The sequence below is a fragment of the Malus sylvestris genome, chromosome 16, assembly GCF_916048215.2.
Source record: "Malus sylvestris chromosome 16, drMalSylv7.2, whole genome shotgun sequence".
Taxonomy (NCBI): Eukaryota; Viridiplantae; Streptophyta; class Magnoliopsida; order Rosales; family Rosaceae; genus Malus; species Malus sylvestris.
This window is the reverse complement of record NC_062275.1, coordinates 32,409,228-32,430,361: the sequence shown is the minus strand read 5'-3', so window position 1 is coordinate 32,430,361 and position 21,134 is coordinate 32,409,228. Positions and strand designations below refer to the sequence as shown.

Below are 21,134 nucleotides of genomic sequence, written 5' to 3'. Positions count from 1 at the left end.
GATGCTAGAAGTTGTAGAGAAGAATGCTTACCTCAATTTGCTTAAGATATAGAACCTCGAATGTGTTAACTCAAATCTTCAATCTGCTTGTTATGCCAAGGATACAAAACTTATCTCTGTGTAAAATGAAGTGATTCGTCTCTAGAAGGTTGCTAGTAAGCTTGAGTCTAAAGAAGTGGAGCTATAAGGTGCGTTGTCTGCTAGTGAGAACATAAAGAATGAGCTACATAAAGTGTACACACTAGCCTTGTTGAAAAAAATGAGCAACTGAAGAGTGAGAAGGTCAGTCACGAAGTTGCACTTGCTCTAGGTCAGGCTGATTTCTACAAGTTGGGCTATGTTGACCATCATCAAGGTAGGTCATTGGATTATGAGAGAGATGCGATTGGTGGAACAATTGAAAGTCAGGCTGCTCAGGCCGAGGCAGTTGAAGATAAAGTGATGGAAGGTGTTGCTATTGCTATTGAGAGAGATGCGATTGCTGAAGGCGTGCTAGCTAAGGAATCGGTGATCGTTCATGCTGCTGATAAGTAGTCTTCTTGATTAGACTTTTTAGAATTTTTTTTCTTTTCCTTTTGGTTAGCTTTGTTTGGACTATGTTGGCCTTTGAACTAGTTTATTAAGTTGCTAGAAATTTAATAGACTACATTCTTCACTTTACTTCGTCTTCATAGCTTTACCTTGTATTTGCAAAACTTATACCATAGGACTGGTGGCTATCTATGAGGCTTTTTCTTGTCCAAGATGACTTGTGAAACTTTTAACTGTAGAGCTTGCAGTCGGAGATGTTGCTTGTAATAAGCAAGCAAGTTCACATAGCTACTACAATCGTGAGCTTCGACTTGACAATTTGTAAAACTTTAAGCCATAGTGTTGGCAGCCGGACGCGCTACTTTTAAATAAGCAGACATGTTTGCATAACCACTATGGTCATGAGTTTCAGCTTAGAGATCTTACAAAGTTGTTAGACACATGGTCGACAACCGAACGTCTTACTTATAGAAGCATACCGGTCTACGTAGTCTGGTCATAAGCCTTAGCCTTTTGAAGCTTTGATTCTTCAATCCCTTGAGCTGCATGGCCTACATCACAACATACTAAAGATTTATGGGACAAAATTCGCTAACCAATCACGTCATAAATGTGCAGTCGTATGGAATTTCGTGGGTAATGATTCAAGGAATACATTGCACTTTACGTAACCAATTTCGTGGGTTGTGCAGCCTTACAACATTTTTGGAATCAGTGTGTAGGTATCCAATGGGCTATTTTACACTCGGCAATGTGTAGTAACCCAAAGGTCTGTTTTGCACTTGTAGACTGCGTAGCATGTTGGCCGCGGATAGAGTTTTATATGGACACGAAGATTGCTAACTAGTCATAGCAAAAACGTGCAATTATGTGAATCTTCATGGGCAGAGGTTCTGCACTTAGCTTCTCTTTCAGTAGCTAGGACTTGAAAGAGACTATCATGGCCAATTTTAAGAATGACTTCTTAAATCTTCATTGAAAATAAAGATATCTATCAACTTTGCGGAATGTAGAAACTGGGATAATCATTGTCTGCGAGGTCTTGTTTGTTGAGCTGCTTAAGTCTTCAAACTTATTTGGCTTGAACGGGGTTTAATGAAAGATGGGAACTCATACATAGTCATTCCGCAGGTTGTAGGCATTCCACTGTTTCTCGATCTTTTTGTTGTTCATAGTGGGAGGGTGTAGCTGCCCTTTCCACCTACTTAGCTAATCTTGTACAGCTCTTCTCAGATCGAATCCATCTTTTTGAAGCCTTCCCGTGAGGCGATGGTGAAGACTTTTCTGATGACCAAATCTCTGGGTTGGAACTGCTGAATTTTCGCCCTCATATTATTGCTGGAGATAAGCTACTGCTGGTAGGCCGCGATGCTGGTGATATCCTTCTCGCATTCTTGCTCTGCCAAGTCTAAGTTTGTGGTAATCTCCTTTATGTTCTTGCTCTATATGGTGCATTCTTGCACTTGTCATTCTTCTTCCCCCCACGCGGTTGTGTCTTTCCTTTTTTACAGCGTACTAATGGCTTGTATTTATAGTAGCAAGAAGCCTTCTAAGCTCCAGTTGAGGAATCTCTTGGTCTTTTCTCCGTTTCCAAATTAGTTAAGTCTTCCCTTCATAATTCCTTGGCTATAACTACGAGCCATGTGAAGGCTGTTTGAGCACACTACCCAAAATTTCTCCTTTCTGAGACCAAGTCCCACAGTGCCTTTCTTGGATCAATTCCCACAACACGACATATCTTTGTTGACGCTCCTTCTTGCTTTCTCTCATTTTTTTTCCTATGTGAACTTGGAAAAGAAAAATTATTTTCTGCACAAACAAGAGGCGTGCGGCTCTAGGTAAACATGTGATTTGTTCTGATTTGGTTAGCTCAGTTTTGGGTTTTGGTTGGTTCCGAAGTTTTCTAGTTGGTTTGTAAGGGAAATGGGAAAGATAAAGCTATTATCTCTCAAGCCTGTTACGTGGCTGAGGTCATTTAAGTGTGTCGCATATTTGGCGTGACTCGTATTATAATATTAATGTATTAATATCATAATATGGCTTGGCATGGTGGATATGCATGATTTGCATGGGCTTGGCGTCTAATAAACTATTATTTTATTGACGTGACATGATCGTAAATTGGCATATTCTCCATTTTGTACTTTATGTTCGGATTTAAGCTTGGCTTGTGGCGCTTCCACAACTATTTGGCCTTGAGACATGATTGGGCTTCTAAGTGTCATTTTTGGGCCCCAACACCTATAAATAAAAGAGGTTTCGCAACGAGAAAGGGATCTTCAACTCAACACTCAAACTAACGCTCTACGCGAACCCCTTTCACACCCTAAGAAAAATAGTAACTGCTCACTAACCTCTTCCCAGTTGGCATGTAATCATTTTGGTTAAACAACACTTTCCTATCCTTGTTGGTTTCCTATACAAGTCTTAGTCGAGCAAAAGTTTCTTATTCTCTTCCTGAAAGAAGTCACTTCATCAATCTCCTAGCGGAGTAAGGCGTTCTATGATTGATTACTCCCAAGTAAATTTAGAGTTTGGTATTCATCTGGCCGAACAACTTTCACCATAAGGACGCTAATTTCCTTTGAGTATTTTTGGCCTTACAACCTGATACTGATTCGACGCACTTATATTCTCATAAATACAATTGAAGCACCGAACCAGGTGCAGAAGATCCTAAATTGCAGCGAGATTTGCAACCTTGTGTTCAGGTTCTAAGAACCCTAGGCCGACAGTATTTCTTCCTCGACCATAGTCGCTCGGTCCACCACTATATTCATCTTACTCACCCGATTGACCTTGATGGCGAGTTGACATGCCTTCATCAATCACAAAAAGGACATAGTTAGCTCTTAGTTACTGGTCTATGCGCCACGTAAGTTCTTGGAAATTAATTATTATTATTATTATTATTATTATATTGAATTTATTAATTGAATGGAAATTAGAAGTGATACCTTTTGGTGGAAAGATGTGTTTATTCAAATAAAGAATTGCAATTTTTGACTCTTCATGAATGGTCACATGCTTTCAATACAGGTATATCAAATTCTACAAATAGGAAAGCCCCCTATAATTACTTAACAACTTTTTATCATACATGTGCACTAAAAATTAGAGAGCCTACATTGAGTCTATGTGAGAAAGTTTTCAATACAATCGTAGTTCATTGGAGTCTTGTGATTTGTAGTGCTATTATTATAAGGACATGGTCGTTGTATCTTGGGAGACAAGCGATGATCAACCATGAACATTGTAGTGGGTCGTAAACTTATTTTAAAAACAAAGTATCCAACACTTGCATCGACCATATTTTCAGGTTTTTCTAATCCACTATCTCATGTTCATTTAACATTAGATACTCATGTGCATGCATTAATTTGATATATAATTGCATGAATTATTTCTTAATTTTCTATGTGATTTAATATAACAATTAGACCCTAATTTTTTCCACATAAGTTTGGTAATTTTAAAGGTCAACAGTAACATAAAAGAGTCTCTCTTACGATCCTACGTAAACCCAAAACATGCCTATTTTGTCAGGTTTCACTAAACAATTTGTAATGATGTAATCTCTATCCCACAACAAATGTGACTGGTAGAGACGTATATCACTAAATTACAACAATTCAACTCTACCTCCTGTTTATAATATAAAGGAAAGCACAAAAATTGGGACGTAGATACTAAGTCGAACGAAGCTTGGTTGCTAAAAAATCAGCAGCAGCTCCTGCTGCTAGCGAATCACGGGTGGGCATGTGTCCAAGTCGTAATTATAAAATCAATTACTTGGACACGTGTCCACCTGTAATTTGCTAACAGCAGGAGCTACTGCTGATTTTTTCAGCAGCCAAGCTTTGTCCACTAAGTCTCTAAGTTACGAGAAATTATTATATTTAAGGGTTAAACTTTGTTTACTACTTTCATGTTTCATGGTTTTCAACATTTAGTACATCAAGTTTTTTTCATCATAGAGTCACAAATCTGCAACCTAGAAGAAGAAGAAGAAGAAGAAGAAGGAAAAGAAAAAAAGAAGAAGAAGGAAAAAAAAAAAAAAAAATGCAACCCAGAAGAAGAAGAAGAAGAAGAAGAAGAAAAAAAAAACCGAATCTGCAACCCAGATTAAGAAAAAGGAGGAAGAAGAAAAAAAAGAAAAAAAAAAATCAAATCTGCAACCCAGAAGAAGAAGAAGAAGAAGAAGGAGGATGAGGAGGAGGAGAAGGAAGAAGAAAAAAAAATAGCAATCCAAACCTAGGTCGTCCCCCCCCCTCCCCGGCCCTGCGAACGCGTACCCAGAAGGTTCTTCTTCTGGGTTGCAGATTCGGTTTTTTTTTTCTTCTTCTTCTTCTCCGTCTCCTTCTTCTTCTGGGTTGCAGATTCGATTTTTCTTCTTCTCGTTCTTCCTCCTTCTTTTGGGTTGCATATTCGGTTTTTTTTTTTTTCTTCTTCTTCTCATTCTTCCTCCTTCTTCTCCTTCTGGGTTGCAGATTCAATTTTTTTTTCTTCTCCTTCTTCCTCCTTCTTCTCCTTCCCCTTCTTCTTCTGGGTTGCAGTTTGGTTTTTTTTTTTTTTTTTTCCTTCTTCTTCTTTTTCTCCTTCTTCCTCCTTCTTCTCCTTCTGGGTTGCAGATTAGGTTTTTCTTCTTATTTTTTTCTTCTTCTTTTCCTTCTTCCTCCTTCTTCCTTTGGGTTGTAGATTCGGTTTTTTTTTTTTCTCTCTTCTTCTTCTTATTCTTCTTCTGGGTTGGGGGGAGGGATGGTTTTATTTTTTTTATTTTTAACTTTTATTTAATTAATTATTTTAATATTTTTTAATGACACATGGTGCCCAGTCATTGTCCACCTGGTGCCACATCATCACTTAACGGGAGAATTAAGAGTTTGACTAACAGATGTATGAGACTGTCCCAAAATTTACACTTTAGGTATAACTCTGGGATGAAAAAAACTTGACGTATTAAATGTTGAAAACCATGAAACATGAGAGTAGTAAACAGAGTTTAACCCTATATTTAATTGTTTCTTATCTGCTTCACCTGTTCTTTCATTACCACATTTACCTATAAAAGAAATCGAATGATTAATGCAAAAAAATAGTAATAATAAATAATAGAGGACAAAGGTCACTTTCACTGCTTGTCATGAATCCATTTCTTTTTAACAAGTTGGAGAGGAGATTATTATGATAAATATAAAGAACAACCCGCCCACATCAGATAGACATTAAAGAAATATGACAGTGAAGGAGAGTACATAACCTGCTGTTCTATAAGTATCATTTTTGTTGGCTAGGTATATACATCTCTGGAGCTTAACCATAGACCCCTCAAAACCTCTTCAAACAATGGCCAAACTTACAGTGGTAGATTTCTCCGATAAAGACTGCTTCAAGCCAGGGACCAGTTCTTGGCTCTCATTACGCAAAGACATTTGTCATGCACTTGAAGAGCTTGGTTGTTTCGTGGCAAAACTACCCGACCTAATTCCGTCTGAGATTCACAGTCCCTTCTTTGGTACGTTGGATGAGTTGTTTGATTTCCCAACCGAAACCAAGCTGCAAATTACTTATGAAAGGCCTTTCCCCATGGGCTACATATCTTTGAACGCGGCTAATGAAAGCTTGGCGATTGGTTATCCTACAAACCCTGAAGAAACTAAAAAGTTTACGCATCACTTTTGGCCCAATGGAAACGATCAATTCTGGTATAAAATCTCAACCGAAATCCATCATAAAGATCCCAAGAAGATCGTCAAAATGTTATTTTTTTCTTTTTAATTTTTACACATTTACACTGTTATAATTTGTTCTTTGTTGGGCAGTCAGGGTGCTGATTTGTATGCAAAAATGATGGAAAAGGTAGATCATGCTGTGACAAGAATGGTGTTTGAAAACTATGGCGTAGAGAAGTACCATGATGATCACATTCGATCAGTTATTTACTCCTGCAAATTTAATAAATACAATGAACCTGAGAAAAGTGGAATTGATGTGGGAATGCCCGGCCATACAGACAAGGGCTTTAGCACCGTACTCTGTCAAAATCATGTCAAAGGTCTGGAAATAAAGTCAAAGAACGATGAGTGGATTTCTTTTGATCCTGCGCCTTCATCCTTAATCTTTATAGCTGGTGATGGATTTAAGGTATGGCACAAAATTATGTGATATACATGTCACGAGTTTGGTAATAAATTAAATTTTTTTTTTTTTGAACAAACGATATTAAGGGAAAGAGGATATACTTAGCCTCACAATGTGCTAGCAATAATGTGGTTCAAATTTGCCTTTGACGAGAATTGAACCTAAAACTTTTCACTTACAAGTGAAGAGGAATACCGCTAGACCGTAGTACTAAATAACGGTAATAAATTAAAGTTTTAGAATTGAATAACGAAGCCTATGATTATTTGGTCTATTGGAACCCAGTCTCAACTCCCCACTTTGGCAGGAAAAAAATATTAAGAGACTCATGCTCAACTTACAAATTGATATTCGTTAAAAAAAAAAAAAAAACACTTGCGATTGATATCATTGTATAATTTGTATTCCAACATGTGCTAAATCTTAACAGGCGTGTTTGTGGTTTTGGTTGACCTAGGTTTGGAGCAACGACAGAATTCAAGCTTGTAAACATCGAGTCACCTTAAGGGAGAATGGTGTAAGACACTCGTTAGCTCTATTTTCATACAAAGAAGGGGAAACATGCGTACCCAATGAGCTTGTAGACAAGGACCACCCCCTAAAGTATAAGCCATTGCATCTGTTAGAATATGTTCAATATTTCATGGAGAATTACCCCACACTTGGACCTAACTTTTCCATCAAGACATATTGTGGCGTTTGATCTGTCGGGTCCGAGACTCCAAGTCAATCCCTCTTGTTGTAAATAGTGGGTAAGTTTGCCCACATGTGTATAGTAAATACTCATATGCTAAATAATAATCCTTTTGTAAGTTTCCATTGAAGTGGCTCTATAAATAGAGCACTTCGATTTCAAAGTTGGTGAATATCAAGAAGAGAAAAGAAAAAAATATAATACTCTCAGTATCCCTAATTTTCTAATACCTGCAATACTTTTGTGGTGGTAGTAAAATTTAAACAGTGTGATATTTTGCACCACTTCGTCCTTGCTCTTAGCAAAGGTTATTTCTCTAACTTTTGCCTATTTATAACACGTTATCATCACGATTCTCTAATCTTTTCCCATTTTCCCTTCATCGAAAGAAAAAAAAAAAGTTTCCTCTAAGGTTTTTACTGTTATTCTTCTTCCTCTGCCTCAATTGCTAGATATACCCACGCGAAGAACTGCTTGCACCATGTTTACTTCTAGTTCTTAATCTAATAGTTACTTATATCTTTGATTTCTTGTTTGGTGTAACTCTTAACTATTAACTCAGTGTTTATTTATGCAATCCAAGACGGTGCGATATCATCGCCTATCTTGGACTGCAGATCTAATTTTAGTACAAATTTTATATAGAGCGGTATAATCGCCCACCCTATCCTGCATATTTAAATTTACCTGATATTTAATTTTATTGTAATTTTAGGTGGTGTGGAATAATCACCCACTCTTCTCTGCATATTTAAATTTTATTGCAATTTTAGGTGGTCCGGTATAATTGTCCACCCTGCTCTGTATATTTAAATTTTATCGCAATTTTAGGTGGTGCAATATAATCGTCCACCCTGGTGTGGTATATTCGTCCACCTTACATTGTATATTTAAATTTTATCGCAATTTTTAAGTGGTGCGGTATAATCGTCCACCCTGCTGTGAATATTTAAATTTTCCTGCTGTTTAAAGTGGTGTGAAAAATCGTCCATCCTTGTTTCGATGAAAATGGTGTGGTATAATCGCCCTTCTCATTAATCATGAAAATCTCGAGCCTGAAGTTTCGAGTACTAATCATTTTGGCCTGAAGATCAAAATTTGTTAGAACCAGAAGTTCTAACAATATATTCCTCCAGAACACATATTATTGCAAGTTCTTACACACCTCATTTTTCTTTCAGAAAAGAAATTGGCAAACTTGGCAAAACTTAATTTTGCTGCCCTAGACATTACTGGGAAAAATTACCTTACCTGGGTACTGGATATCAAGATCCATCCGGAAGCAGCGAATCTTGGAGATACCATCAGGGAAGAGAGCAGCTCATCCTCTCAAGATCTGGCGAAGGCCATGATTTTTATTCGTTGCCATCTTGATGAGGCACTAAAGAGTGAGAGTACTTAATGGTTAAAGATTCGTTATCCCTTTGGAAGGCCTTGAGAGACAGATACAATCACCAGACAACGGTGATTCTTTCAAGAGATCGCTATGAATAAACTCACCTAAGGATCCAGGATTTCAAGTCAGTGGCTGAGTACAATTCTGCGTTGTTTAGAATTACCTCTCAGATGAAGCTCTGTGGGGATACTATTACTGAGGAAATGTTACTGGAAAAGACTTTCAGCATATTTCATGCTTCTAACGTGCTCCTGCAGCAGCAGTATAGAGCGTGAGGCTTCACTGAATACAACCAGTTGATATCTGTGCTCCTGGTAACTGAACAGAACAATGAGCTCCTAATGAAAAACCATAATTCCCGACCTACTGGATTAGCACCGTTCCCAGAAGTGAATGTTGCTTCCCCTGAATGGAATACCATATCCTCCCGTGGTAATAATTACAAACGAGGACGTGGCCACAAGCAAGACCGATGGAATGGGAAAGGTAAGAACCATGGTGTCCAATTTCACAACCAGGTTCCAAGGCATAATCCAGGCCCGAGCTTTAAAAATGCAAATCGCCAGAAAGGAAAAGCTCATATGAACACTCATAGAAATCCTGAATGAGTTTGCCATAGGTGTGGTGGCAACGGACATTGGGCGCGTACTTGTCGCACCCCAAAGCATCTGGTGGATATGTATCAAGCCTCCTTCAAGGAGAAGGGTGTTGAGATCAATTTCTTCGACCAAGCTCAACCAATGGAAACACCTGATCCAGTGACCAATTTATCAGGACAGTTAAACACAACCCACCTGGATGCTACAAACTTTATTAATGAAAGAGGGAATGAAGTTTATGGGTCTGATTGAATTATTTATGTTTAATGTACTCTTATTTATTTTTTTATTTTTTATTTTTTACTTGTGGTTTAATGCTCGCATTTTCAATTCAATAAAAGTAGTATTCCAATATGAATAAACTGTTTTTTCTTTACTCAGAGAACATGGATAAAAATTATGGTTATTCTCAAAACAAGAGCAATGGCGGAGACTTTTGTCTTGCAGACAGCGCAACCACGCATTCAATACTTCGAGATCGAAAGTATTTCTCGAATTTTGTACTTGCAAAAGTAAAGGTAACAACAATATCAGGGCAATCAGATGTAATTGAAGGCTCAGGAAAAGCCCAGATTATGTTACCAAATGGAACAATATTGTCCATAAAGAATGCATTATATGCTACTCGATCTATTCGAAATTTGTTGAGTTTTAAAGACATACGTCTAAATGGATACCACATTGAAACGAAAAGTGTAGAAAATGTGGAATATTTATGCATTACCTCCAATGATACCCAGAAGCGTATATTGGAGAAGTTGCATGGTTTATCGAGTGGATTGTATTATACATACATAAAGACAGTTGAGGCATATACTGTCATGAACCAGAAGTTCATTGATTCAAAGGTTTACATGCTTTGGCATGATCATCTAGGTCATTCAGGATCTACCATGATGCGTAGAATCATTACCAACTCTAATGGACATCCATTATTGAGCAGACACATTGATGTCTCAAATGATAACCCTTGCAAAGCTTATTCCCAAGGGAAGTTGGTAATTAGAGCATCACAACTAAAGGTTGATGATGAATCCCCATCTTTTTTGCAAAGAATTCAAGGGGATATTTGTGGACCTATTCAACCACCTTGTGGACCATTTCGATATTTTATGGTTTTGGTTGATGCATCTACCCGATGGTCACATGTTTGCCTATTGTCTACTCGAAATGTAGCTTTTGCAAGACTTCTTGCTCAGATAATTAAGTTGCGAGCACAGTTCCCAGATCATCCCATTAAGTCCATTCGACTTGATAACGTTGGTGAATTTATGTCTCAAACCTTTGATGATTACTACATGGCACTGGGCATTGATGTTGAACATCCTGTTCCTCATGTCCATACCCAAAATGGTTTAGCAGAGGCATTTATCAAGCGCCTTCAATTAATAGCTCGCACTCTGCTCATGAAAATGAAATTGCCAGTCTATGTATGGGGACATGCCATCTTACATGCAGTATCATTGGTTCGACTGAGACCCATAGCCAACCACTAATACTCATCAATACAACTCATGTTTGGACATTAGCCAAATATTTCACATTTACGAGTTTTTGGTTGTGCTGTTTATGTGCCTATTGCACCGGCACAACGAACTAAAATGGGACCTCAGCGCAGACTGGGAATTTATATGGGTTTTGATTCACCATCTGTCATCAGATATTTGGAACCTTTAACTGGTGATATGTTTACATCTCATTTTGTTGATTGTCATTTTGATGAGACAGTCTTCCCGACGTTAGGGGGAGAAAAGACCGTTCTAGAAGAACGGCAAGAGCTGACATGGGTTGTTCCCACCTTATCTACACAAGATTATACCTATTTGGAAGCCCAATGGTTGTCGGAGATGGCCGGAAAATGGCTTGAAAGGTGACCGGTCTGCAGGAAAACTGGAAAACTCGCCACAAACTGGGCAAACTTTAAACGTTCATAACTTCTTTAATACTCAACAAAATCGAGTGATTCAAAAAACAAATCATACTTCTCGATGAGATGAAGAGAATGGTACCTTTCTCAATGGGTAAATTGCCTTGGTTTGGCTGAAAATGGCTCGAAACTAGCTATCTTGGTCTCGAGCTAGCCAAGGAACTTGAACGAAATAGCACGCTTCAGCCGCCCAGGAAACGGTGCGCGCGTAGGTACGTTGTCATCTTCAATATGTCAAAACGACTCTAGACAACGGATATCTTGGCTCTCACATCGATGAAAAACATAGTGAAATGCGATACTTGGTGTGAATTGCAAAATCCCGTGAACCATCGAGTTTTTTAATGCAAGTTGCACCCGAAGCCATTAGGCAAAGGGCATGCCTACTTGGATGTCACACGCCGTTGCCCCTCCCCCCGCACCTCCCTTGGGAGCATTAGGGGTTGGATAATGGCCTTCATTGAGTCACGCCGCACGGTTGGCACAAATACAGGTCCTCGACGACGAACACCACAACAATCGGTTGTTGTCAATCCTCGATTGCCTGTTGTGCACTTTCACCTCGCTTTGAGCGGCTCATGACACTCGTTGCTCTACTTTGACAGAGCTTTCAACGCTACCCCAGGTTAAGCGAGGTTGCCCACTGGATTTAAGCATGTCAATAAGTGGAGGAAAAGAAACTTGCAAGGATTCCCTTAGTAACGACGAGTGAACCGGGAATAGCCCAGCTCAAATTATAGTCTGGAGAAGCATCCTTAGCGATGGACCGAGCCCAAGTCCATTAAAAGGTGGCGTCAGAAAGGGTGAAAGCCCCATTGTGCTTGTACCTTGTCGCACGATGAAGTGATGTCGGTAAGTCGGGTTGTTTGGGAATGCAGCCCCAATCGGGCAGTAAATTATGTCCAAGGCTAAATACTGTTGAGAGATCGATAGTAAACAAGTACCATGAGGGAAAGATGAAAACAACTTTGAAAAGATAGTCAAAGAGTGCTTGAAATTGTCAGGAAGGAAGCAGATGGTGGCTGGCGATGCGCTCCGGTCGAATGTGGAACGGTCACAAGCCGATCCTCTGATCAGCTCGGGGTGTGGACCGTAGAGACACCATCATCGCGATCGTGGTGGGCAGCGTGGGCCTTCTCGGGGTGCTTCGGCAACTGTAGGCTTTTGGCGCCTGCCAGCGAGTTCCCCATTCAACCTGTCTTGAAACACAGACTAAGGAGTCTGATATGTGTGTGAGTTAATGGGTGATTAAACCCGTAAGGTACAAGGAAGCTAACTGTCAGGATCCATTTGAGGGTTGCACCACCGATCGACCTTAATCTTCTGAGAAGGGTTCGAGTGTAAGTATGCCTGTTGGGACCCGAAATATGGTGAACTATGCCTGAGCGGAGCGAAACTAAAGGGAACTCTGGTGGAGGCTTGCAACGATACTGACGTGCAAATCGTTTGTCTGACTTGGGTATATGGGCGAAAGACTAATCGAACCGTCTACTAGTTGGTTCCTTCCAAAGTTTCCTTCAAGATAGCTAGAGCTCATGAACAAGTTATATCGAGTAAAGCCAAGGATTAGAAGCATTGGGGGCGCAATGCCCTCGACCTATTCTCAAACTTTAAATAGGTAGGATGGTGTGGTTGCTTTGTTGAGTTACACCATAGAATCGAGAGCTTTAAAAGGTGTTGGTAAGTAAAACTGGCAATGCCGGATGAACCAAAATCCGGGTTACGGTGCCCAACTGCGCGCTAACCTAGAACCCACAAACAGTAGTCATGGAAGTTGAAATCCGCTAAGGAGTGTGTAACAACTCACCTGCTGATTCAACTTGCCCCAAAAATGATGGCGCTGAAGAGCGTGACCTATACCCGACCGTCGAGGCAAGTGCCAGGCCCCAATGAGTAGGAGGGAGTGGCGGTTGCTGCAAAACCTAGGGCGCGAGCCCGAGCGGAGTTGTTGTGGGTGTAAATCTTGATGATAGTAGCAAATATTCAAATGAGAACTTTGAAGGACGAAGAAGGGAAAGGTTCCATGTGAATGGCACTTGCACATGGGTTAGTCGATCCTAAGAGACCGGGGAAGCCCGTCTAATAGCGCCTCGCGCGAACTTTGAAAGAGAATCGAGTTAAAATTTCTAAATTGGGACGTGGCGGTTGTTATCTTTTCTATTTAACAACTTGCCCACCTTGGAAACAGCTTAGCTGGAGGTAGGGTCCAACGGTTGGAAGAGCACCGCACATCGTGTGGTGTTCGGTGCACCTCTGGTGGCCCTTGGAAATCCGGATCAAGTATCCAAGATGAACAGTCTCTGGTCGATTGAATAATGTAGGCAAGGGAAGTTGGCAAAATGGATCTGTAACTTCGGGAAAAAGATTGGCTCTAAGGAATGGGCACGAAGGTCCTAGCCTAGAATTTTTCAGCTGTCGGCAGACTACTCGAGCTACTCACACGGCGATAGTGGGTCTCCGCATTCCAGCCGGAGGAAAGACTAGGAATGGTTCCTTCAAGGACTTTCCCCAGGCAGTGAACATTCAGCTCAGAACTGGTATGAACAAAGGGAATCCGACTGTTTAATTAAAACAAAGCATTGCAATAGTCCCTTTGGATGCTAACGCAATGTGATTTCTACCCAGTGCTCTAAATGTCAAAGTGAAGAAATTCAACCAAATGCGAGTAAATGGTGGGAGTAACTATGACTTTCTTAAGGTAGCCAAATGCCTTATCATCTAATTAGTGATGCGCATGAATGGATTAAAAAGGTAAAAGATCATTTGATTCTGATTTCTAGTACGAATACGAATCATGAAAGCGTGGCCTATCGATCCTGTAAACCTTCAGAATTTGAAGCTATAGGTGTTAGAAAAGTTACCACATAGGTAACTGGCTTGTGGCAACCAAGCGTTCATAGCGACGTTGCTTTTTTATCCTTCGCTATCGGCTTTTCCTATCATTGTGAATCAGAATTCACCAAGTGTTAGATTGTTCACCCACCAATAGGGAATGTGAGCTGGGTTTAGACCGTCGTGAGATAGGTTAGTTTTACCATACTGATGACAGTGTTGCATTAGTCATTCAACCTAGTACGAGAGGAACCGTTGATTTACACAATTGGTCATCGTGCTTGGTTGAAAAGCTAGTGGCGTGAAGCTACCCTGCGCTGGATTATGACTGAACGCCTCTAAGTTAGAATTCGGGCTAGAAGCAATGCGTGCTGCCCGATTGCCGACTTGCAATAGGGCCTCGGCCCCCAAAGGCTTATATCGATGGTCAAGCACAGTATACCACTTTAGGAACTCCACAACAAAATAGAGTGACTGAGAGGTGGAATAGGACACTGAAAGATATGGTGAGAAGCATGATGGCATGTCCAAAGCTTCCTCATTTTTTGTGGGGTGAAACTTTGAAAATGGCTAACTACATTTTAAATCGTGTCCCTAGTAAATCAATTTACAAGATTACATTTGGACTTTGGACAAGTAGAAAGCTAACCTTGAATCATTTACATGTGTGGCGATGCCAAGTAGAAGCTAGAATGTTTAACCTAATGAAAAGTAGAAAGCTAAGCTTGAATCATTTACTTGTCACTTTATAGGCTTTCCTAACAAGTAAAAATGGTATAAGTTTTATGCTCTAAACCTTATTTCGAGACAAACAGGGTAAAGTTTATTGAAGATGGAGAGAATTTAAGCCACCAGCAAGTGATGGAACATTTAGACCAAAGTCATGATGCTACCGAAAGTCTACAGCTCTTAATTGAATTTCAGATTGGAGACTTAAATGAATCAATGATGGAGTCAGTAACAAATCAAACATCATCTCATGTTGTTGACAATCTTGCAACACCAACAATGATGAGTGAAAGAAGAGTCATGACATCAAAAATCAAAAGGTTTGTTATATTTGATGATTATTTAGTGTACTTTCGTGAGATTGAATTACACCAGATGGATGTCAAGACTGCTTTCCTTAATGAAGCCTTGGATTAGGAAATTTATCTGCAACAACCATGGTTTTATCAAAGAAGGTGAAGAAAACATGGTTTGCATGTACCATCTAGACAATATGAGAAGGCAACAACATCTGGATTCAATGAAAACAAAGCATAATCGAGAAACCCTATGCTTCATTGGTAGGGAGCCTTACCAGTGCACGAATTGTTCGATAGTATAGAAAGCAAGCACTTAATATCATCCCACATAAATTAATCTAATTCTAAACAACTAACTTAAATCCAATTGCAACGTAGTAAAATTTAACAAAGATTGATAAATAATGATGGTTTTGAGAGTTGATACTAAAAGTAAAAAAAAAAAAAAATGAAAACAAGAATGTGTGATAACAATGTAAAAAAATAGTAGCCAAGAAAACAAGTTGTAATTCAATCGAGTTAAACACTAGAGTGTTCGACTTACCATAACCAATCCTACTTATTTCCTGCAACGAATTATTAACAAGTACTCTGTTGATGCACAAAATCGGAGGGGTCTTTAGTACAACAGAAAGTGTTTAGTTTGTGACCTTCGCTAGATTGCTACGGTCACTAGCGTGGATAAGTATGTAAATGGATGGGGACAGGGAAGCAAACACAAGATGTATATGGTTCACCTAGATTAGCTACGTCCACGGAGTAGAGGAGTTCTCATTAATTGTGAAGGGTTTACACAAGTACATAGGTTCAAGCTCTTCTTTAGTGAGTACTAGTGAATGATTTAGTACAAATGACATTCCAAAATATTGTGAGAGAATGATCTCTATTTATAGAATAGAGTTTCTAGTTTCATTCTAACATTGACACGTGTCGTGTTGTGATTGGCTTATGATGTTGACATGTGTTGCGCTATGATTGGCTTCTGATGTCGTCACGTGTCGCGCTGTGATTGGCCTCCTGGTTGGAAGGAAACTCTTCTAGGTCCTTGACGGTATAACGTTGACTGGTGCTTAGTAGTTTCGGGATTGGTCAAGTATGGTACAAATAGTGCACCCCAAAGTTCCCGAGTGATGGAAGCTTCCCGGTTGGGGACTTGCAAGATCCAAGCCATTAAGTAATCACGAAACTTCTAAGTATCAAAGTTTGGTGTCATTTTCACTTGCCTTATATGTCTCATATGTAGATGTGGCATCTTCTCTGGAAGTACTTTTCCTTCATCCAGGGGTGGTATCTTTAAACGATGAAGATGCACAATGTAATGTATCCATTTCACTTGAAGCTTACTTGTAGTTTCAGGCTTGGTCAAGTGCGATACAAGCCCTATAGTAGGAGTCCTGCAAGTCGCCGAGCTAGGAGATTTGCCGAAAAAGGTAACTAACAAGGTAAGCAATCAGACTTCCAAGCAAGCAACCTGGATCGGAGGTTTGACTTCGGCTTCCGGTTGATTGTTCTCCTTCTCCTTGTGTCATAAACAACAACAAGGATAAGGAGAAGCAAATGGAGAAGAGATGATATGAGATATTTTTGCTTTTGAAGAAGTAACTTTCCATAGGCTTATTCTTGAACTGGGCTGAAGGGTTTTCTGATTTCCTTCAAAGTATAAGGCCGACTCAAGAATTTAAGGGTAAAAACAAGTCTATCAAATCTAGAGTACGTTCAACCCTGATGATATGGGATACTTTTGTTGCTGACAAAGTAGTGGATGTATCGGCACGTGTTCTGTTACGCTTGTCTCCACATGCTTTCTTGTATCCTTCTCACTTGCCCTATCTGTTCCTCAAGCAGATGTGGTATCTTCTCTGAAAGCATAAGATGTTGAAGATGAATACTCGAGAGCAATGCCAGGTAAGTAATCAGGCAAGGGGTTCTAGGCAGTCAATTTCTGACTGGAAGCTTGATTCCAAGTGTTGAACTGATTGCTCTCTTTCTCCTTGTCTTGTAGGTAAGAACAAGGCCAAAGGAAAAGACAGGGAAAAAACATGATATGTGATACTCTTGCTTTTAACCCTGATGATATGAGATACTCTTGCTCTGGTGTGGCTTATTTGCAGAGGTATTATCAGGGGGAAAAGAAGCTGAGTATTTCGAGAGACTCTGCTGAGAGTGCCCTTTCGGATGTGAAGAAAAGTTGAGCATTTTTTTTATTTGCAGGTCTGCCTGGCTGTGGAGGATGGAGGTCGACATATATAGGAGTCTCCATAACAAGTAGTAGTGTTATTCTTTTACCCTTCTTGGTCATAGTAATGTAGTGGTAGTTGCAAGCTTCACGTATTTTAACTTTGTTAGAGCACTTTGAAAAAGTGGTCTGTGGAATCTAGAAAGCTGATGTTACGTGTGAAGATTACATACAAGCTTTATCCAAGGAAATCTGGCTCTTGAAGTTCGAGGAGCGGTGCCTCTTCGGTTTTCAAACAAGCAATCCTGTCGGGGATCTAGCTCTCGAGATTCAGAGAACGGTGCCTCTTCGATTTTTGAGAAAGCAATCTTGTTGGGAGTCTGACTCTTGAGATTCGAAGAGCAGTGTCTCTTAGATTTTTGAGAAAGTAATCCTGTTGGGTGTTTGGCTCTCGAGATTCGGAGGGCGGTGCCTCTTCGATTTTTGAGCAAGAAATCTTGTTGGGAGTGTTTTCTCGAATGTGAGTAAAGATCGGGCATTTTTGCCAGTCTGCCTTGCCACGGAGCACGAAGGTTGACACACATTAGGACTTTCTAGTTATCAAGCAATGGTGTTGTTCCTTTACCCTTGTGGGTAATAGTAGGGTAGCTGGACCTTCAAAAATTTATGTGTCTAAACTTTGTCAGAGATCTTTGTTAAAGTTATCTGTGGTACTCGAGAAACTGATGTTGCGTGTTGAAAGTGGTGCCTCTTCGGAATCCAGAGAGTAGTGCCTCTTCGATTTTTGAACCAACGACCTTGTTGGCCTTTCTTTTATAAGGGCACCAATTGTGTGCAAGAAGTACATTCAGAGAGTTATTGCTTGTATGAATTTTCCCCTTACTTCAAAGATTTATTGCACCTCATTTCTCCTTCATCATTTTTGAGAATGTCCAGCCCATCCAACCATCGTTTTGACTTGAACTTTGGTGAAGATGCAGCCATGCCTTCTCAAGACAACATATGGTGCCCATCCTTCTTATCCCCTACTAGTCCTCTTACCGTTGGGGACTCTGTGATGAAGAATGATATGATCGCTGTGGTGGTGGCTAGGAACCTTCTCACTCCCAAAGATAACAGACTACTTTCCAAACGGTCTGATGAGTTGGCTGTTAAGGATTCTCTAGCTCTCAGTGTTCAGTATGCAGGTTCTATGTCTAATATAGCCCAACGCCTATTTGCTCGAACCCGCCAAGTTGAATCATTGGCGGCTGAAGTGATAAGTCTCAAACAGGAGATCAGAGGGCTCAATCATGAGAATAAACAGTTGCACAGGCTCGCACATGACTATACTACAAACATGAAGAGGAAGCTCGACCAGCTGCAGGAATCTGATGGTCAAATTTTACTTGATCATCAGAGGTTTGTGGGTTTGTTCCAAAGGCATTTATTGCCTTCCTCTTCTGGGGCTGTACCGGGTAATGAAGCTCCAAATGATCAACTTTTGGTGCCTCCTTCTTCTGGGGTTTTGCCTAGTACTGAGGCTCTGAATAATCACCCTCTGGTGCCTCCTCTTTCTGGGGCTCTGCCGACTGCTGAGACTTCTCCTGAGCAATCTTTGTGAAGGCTCCCTCTTGTTTGTTTATTTTGATTCATGTATATGTACATATTTGTAACTTATCGGAGATATCAATAAACAAGCTTTGTTTCATTTCAACGTACAAATACACCAAGGCCTTCTTCACTAAATTCTTTGAATTTTTCCTTTTGTTGAAGCTTGTATGTTGAAGCTTTGTGAGTGAAGCATGTAGGTTGAGGTAGTGCTCCCTTAATTTCCCGAGTGAGGAAAACTTCTCGGTTGGAGACTTGAAAAAATCCAAGTCACTGAGTGGTCATGAGACTTCCGAGTATCAAGGTGCAGTAGCATATGGTAGGAGTCCCCCAAGTCTCCAGTCGAGGGAGTTGACGATTGAGGCATTTTCTTTCTAAGTTGTAGCCCAAAACTCCTCCTTCATATATATTTGTTATGAAAGTTGTTAGGCCCAAAGAAGAGGAGGCCTAGGTAATTTTTTTTTTTAATTTTTTTTTTCGAATTTTTTTTTTCGAATTTTCGATTTTTCGAATATTTTAATTTTCAAATTTCTGAATTTTTGAATTTTTGAATTTTTGAATTTTTGAAGTTTTGAATTTCGAATTTCTGAGAAAAAATATATATATATATTTAAGCTTTGTAGGTGAAGCTTTGGTGTTGAAGCTTCGTAGGTTAAGCTTTGAGGTTGAAGCTTTGTTGGGTATCATGAATTGATTTTGCTTCACACTATCTTGATCAAGATAGTGTGAAGCTTTTGTAGGTGAAACTTTTGTGTTTAATGAAGCTTTTGTTGGTGAAGCTTTTGTGGGTGAAGCTTTTGTAGTGGGTGAAGCTTTTGTTGGTGAAGCTTTTATGGGTGAAGCTTTTGTAGGTGAAGCTTTCTGTGGTGGGTGAAGCTTTTGTGGGTGAAGCTTTTGTTGGTAAAGCTTTTGTTGATGAAGCTTTTGTAGGTGAAGCTATTGTGGATGAAGCTTTTGTGTTGAAGTTTTGTAGGTGAAGCTTTGTAGTTGAAGCTTTGGAGTTGAAGCTTTGTAGGTGAAGCTTTGGAGTTAAAGCTTTGTAGGTGAAGCTTTGGAGTTGAAGCTTTTGTTGGGTACCATGAATTGATTTTGCTTCACACTATCTTGATCAAGATAGTGTGAAGCTTTTGAGAATTTGAAGTTGTCCTCCATTGATGAAGCTTTTATTGGTGAAGCTTTTATGGTGAAACTTTTGTGGTGGGTGAAGCTTTTGTGGGTAAAGCTTTTGTTGGTGAAGCTTTTATGGGTGAAGCTTCTGTAGGTGAAGCTTTTGTGGGTGAAGCTTTTGTGTTGAAGCTTTGGAGTTGAAGCTTTGTAGGTGAAGCTTTAGAGTTGAAGCTTTTTAGGTGAAGCTTTGGAGTTGAAGCTTTTGTTGGGTACCATGAATTGATTTTGCTTCACACTATCTTGATCAACATAGTGTGAAGCTTTTTAGAATTTGTAGTTATCCTTCATTGATGAAGCTTTGTTGAATTTCCCAATTTTTTTTTTTTTTTTTTTTTTTTTTTTTTTTTTTGGAAACTAGAAATTTGAAAATGTGGGAGAGACAACATATACAAATTTTGCTTCCACACTATTGAGCAAGAGATTGTGATGCAAGCCACACCTCGAAGTAGTCGAAGGTTTGGATGAACCATATAAATTGAATTTGCTTCGAACAGTCTTGATCAAGAGTGTGTGAAGCTTTCTACGAGTTATAGTTGTCCCTCATTGATGAAGCTTTTGTTGGCACCATAAATTGGTTTTGCTTCACACTGTCTTGATCAAGAGTGTAGTGTGTGAAGCTTTTCAGAATTATGGTTGAACTCCTTTGATGAAGCTTTTGTTGGCACCATAAATTGATTTTGCTTCACACTGTCTTGATTAAGAGTTTGTGAAGCTTTGAGAATTATGGTTAAACTCCTTTGATGAAGCTCTTGTTGGCACTATAAATTGGTTTTGCTTCACACTGTCTTGATCAAGAGTGTGTGAAGCTTTTGAGAATTGTGGTTGCCCTCCATTGATGAAGCTCTTGTTGGCACCTTAAAGTGGTTTTGCTTCACACTGTCTTGATCAAGAGTGTGTGAAGTTTTTGACAATTGTGGCTACCCTCTATTGATGAAGTTATTGTTGGCACCATAAATTGGTTTTGCTTCACACTGTCTTGATCAAGAGTGTGTGAACCTTTTGACAATTGTGGTTGCCTTCCATTGATGAAGCTATTGTTGGCACCATAAATTG

At 39.7% G+C, this 21,134-nt stretch overlaps 1 protein-coding gene and 1 non-coding gene across 2 annotated transcripts; both read left to right on the top strand.

Moving 5' to 3' along the window:
* The first annotated feature begins 5,862 nt into the window (after positions 1–5,862).
* Positions 5,863–7,593, top strand: LOC126608981 (deoxypodophyllotoxin synthase-like). The gene is made up of 3 exons (XM_050277002.1): positions 5,863–6,236; positions 6,354–6,675; positions 7,130–7,593. Exons 1-3 carry the CDS (start codon positions 5,878–5,880, stop codon positions 7,373–7,375), a joined length of 927 nt encoding a protein of 308 aa, XP_050132959.1. The 5' UTR covers positions 5,863–5,877; the 3' UTR covers positions 7,376–7,593.
* A 3,936-nt stretch (positions 7,594–11,529) lies between these two features.
* On the top strand, positions 11,530–11,685 carry LOC126609427 (5.8S ribosomal RNA). Its single transcript, XR_007618148.1, has one exon. It is a non-coding gene; the product is annotated as a 5.8S ribosomal RNA (ribosomal RNA).
* The last annotated feature ends 9,449 nt before the right edge of the window (positions 11,686–21,134 follow it).

Excerpts from the sequence above, each read along its gene's own strand:
- LOC126608981 (XM_050277002.1), top strand. The coding sequence starts at position 5,878 with ATGGCCAAACTTACAGTGGTAGATTTCTCCGATAAAGACTGCTTCAAG. Across the intron at positions 6,237-6,353 it reads AATGGAAACGATCAATTCTG|TCAGGGTGCTGATTTGTATG; the intron begins GTATAAAATCTC and ends TTTGTTGGGCAG. Across the intron at positions 6,676-7,129 it reads TAGCTGGTGATGGATTTAAG|GTTTGGAGCAACGACAGAAT; the intron begins GTATGGCACAAA and ends TGGTTGACCTAG.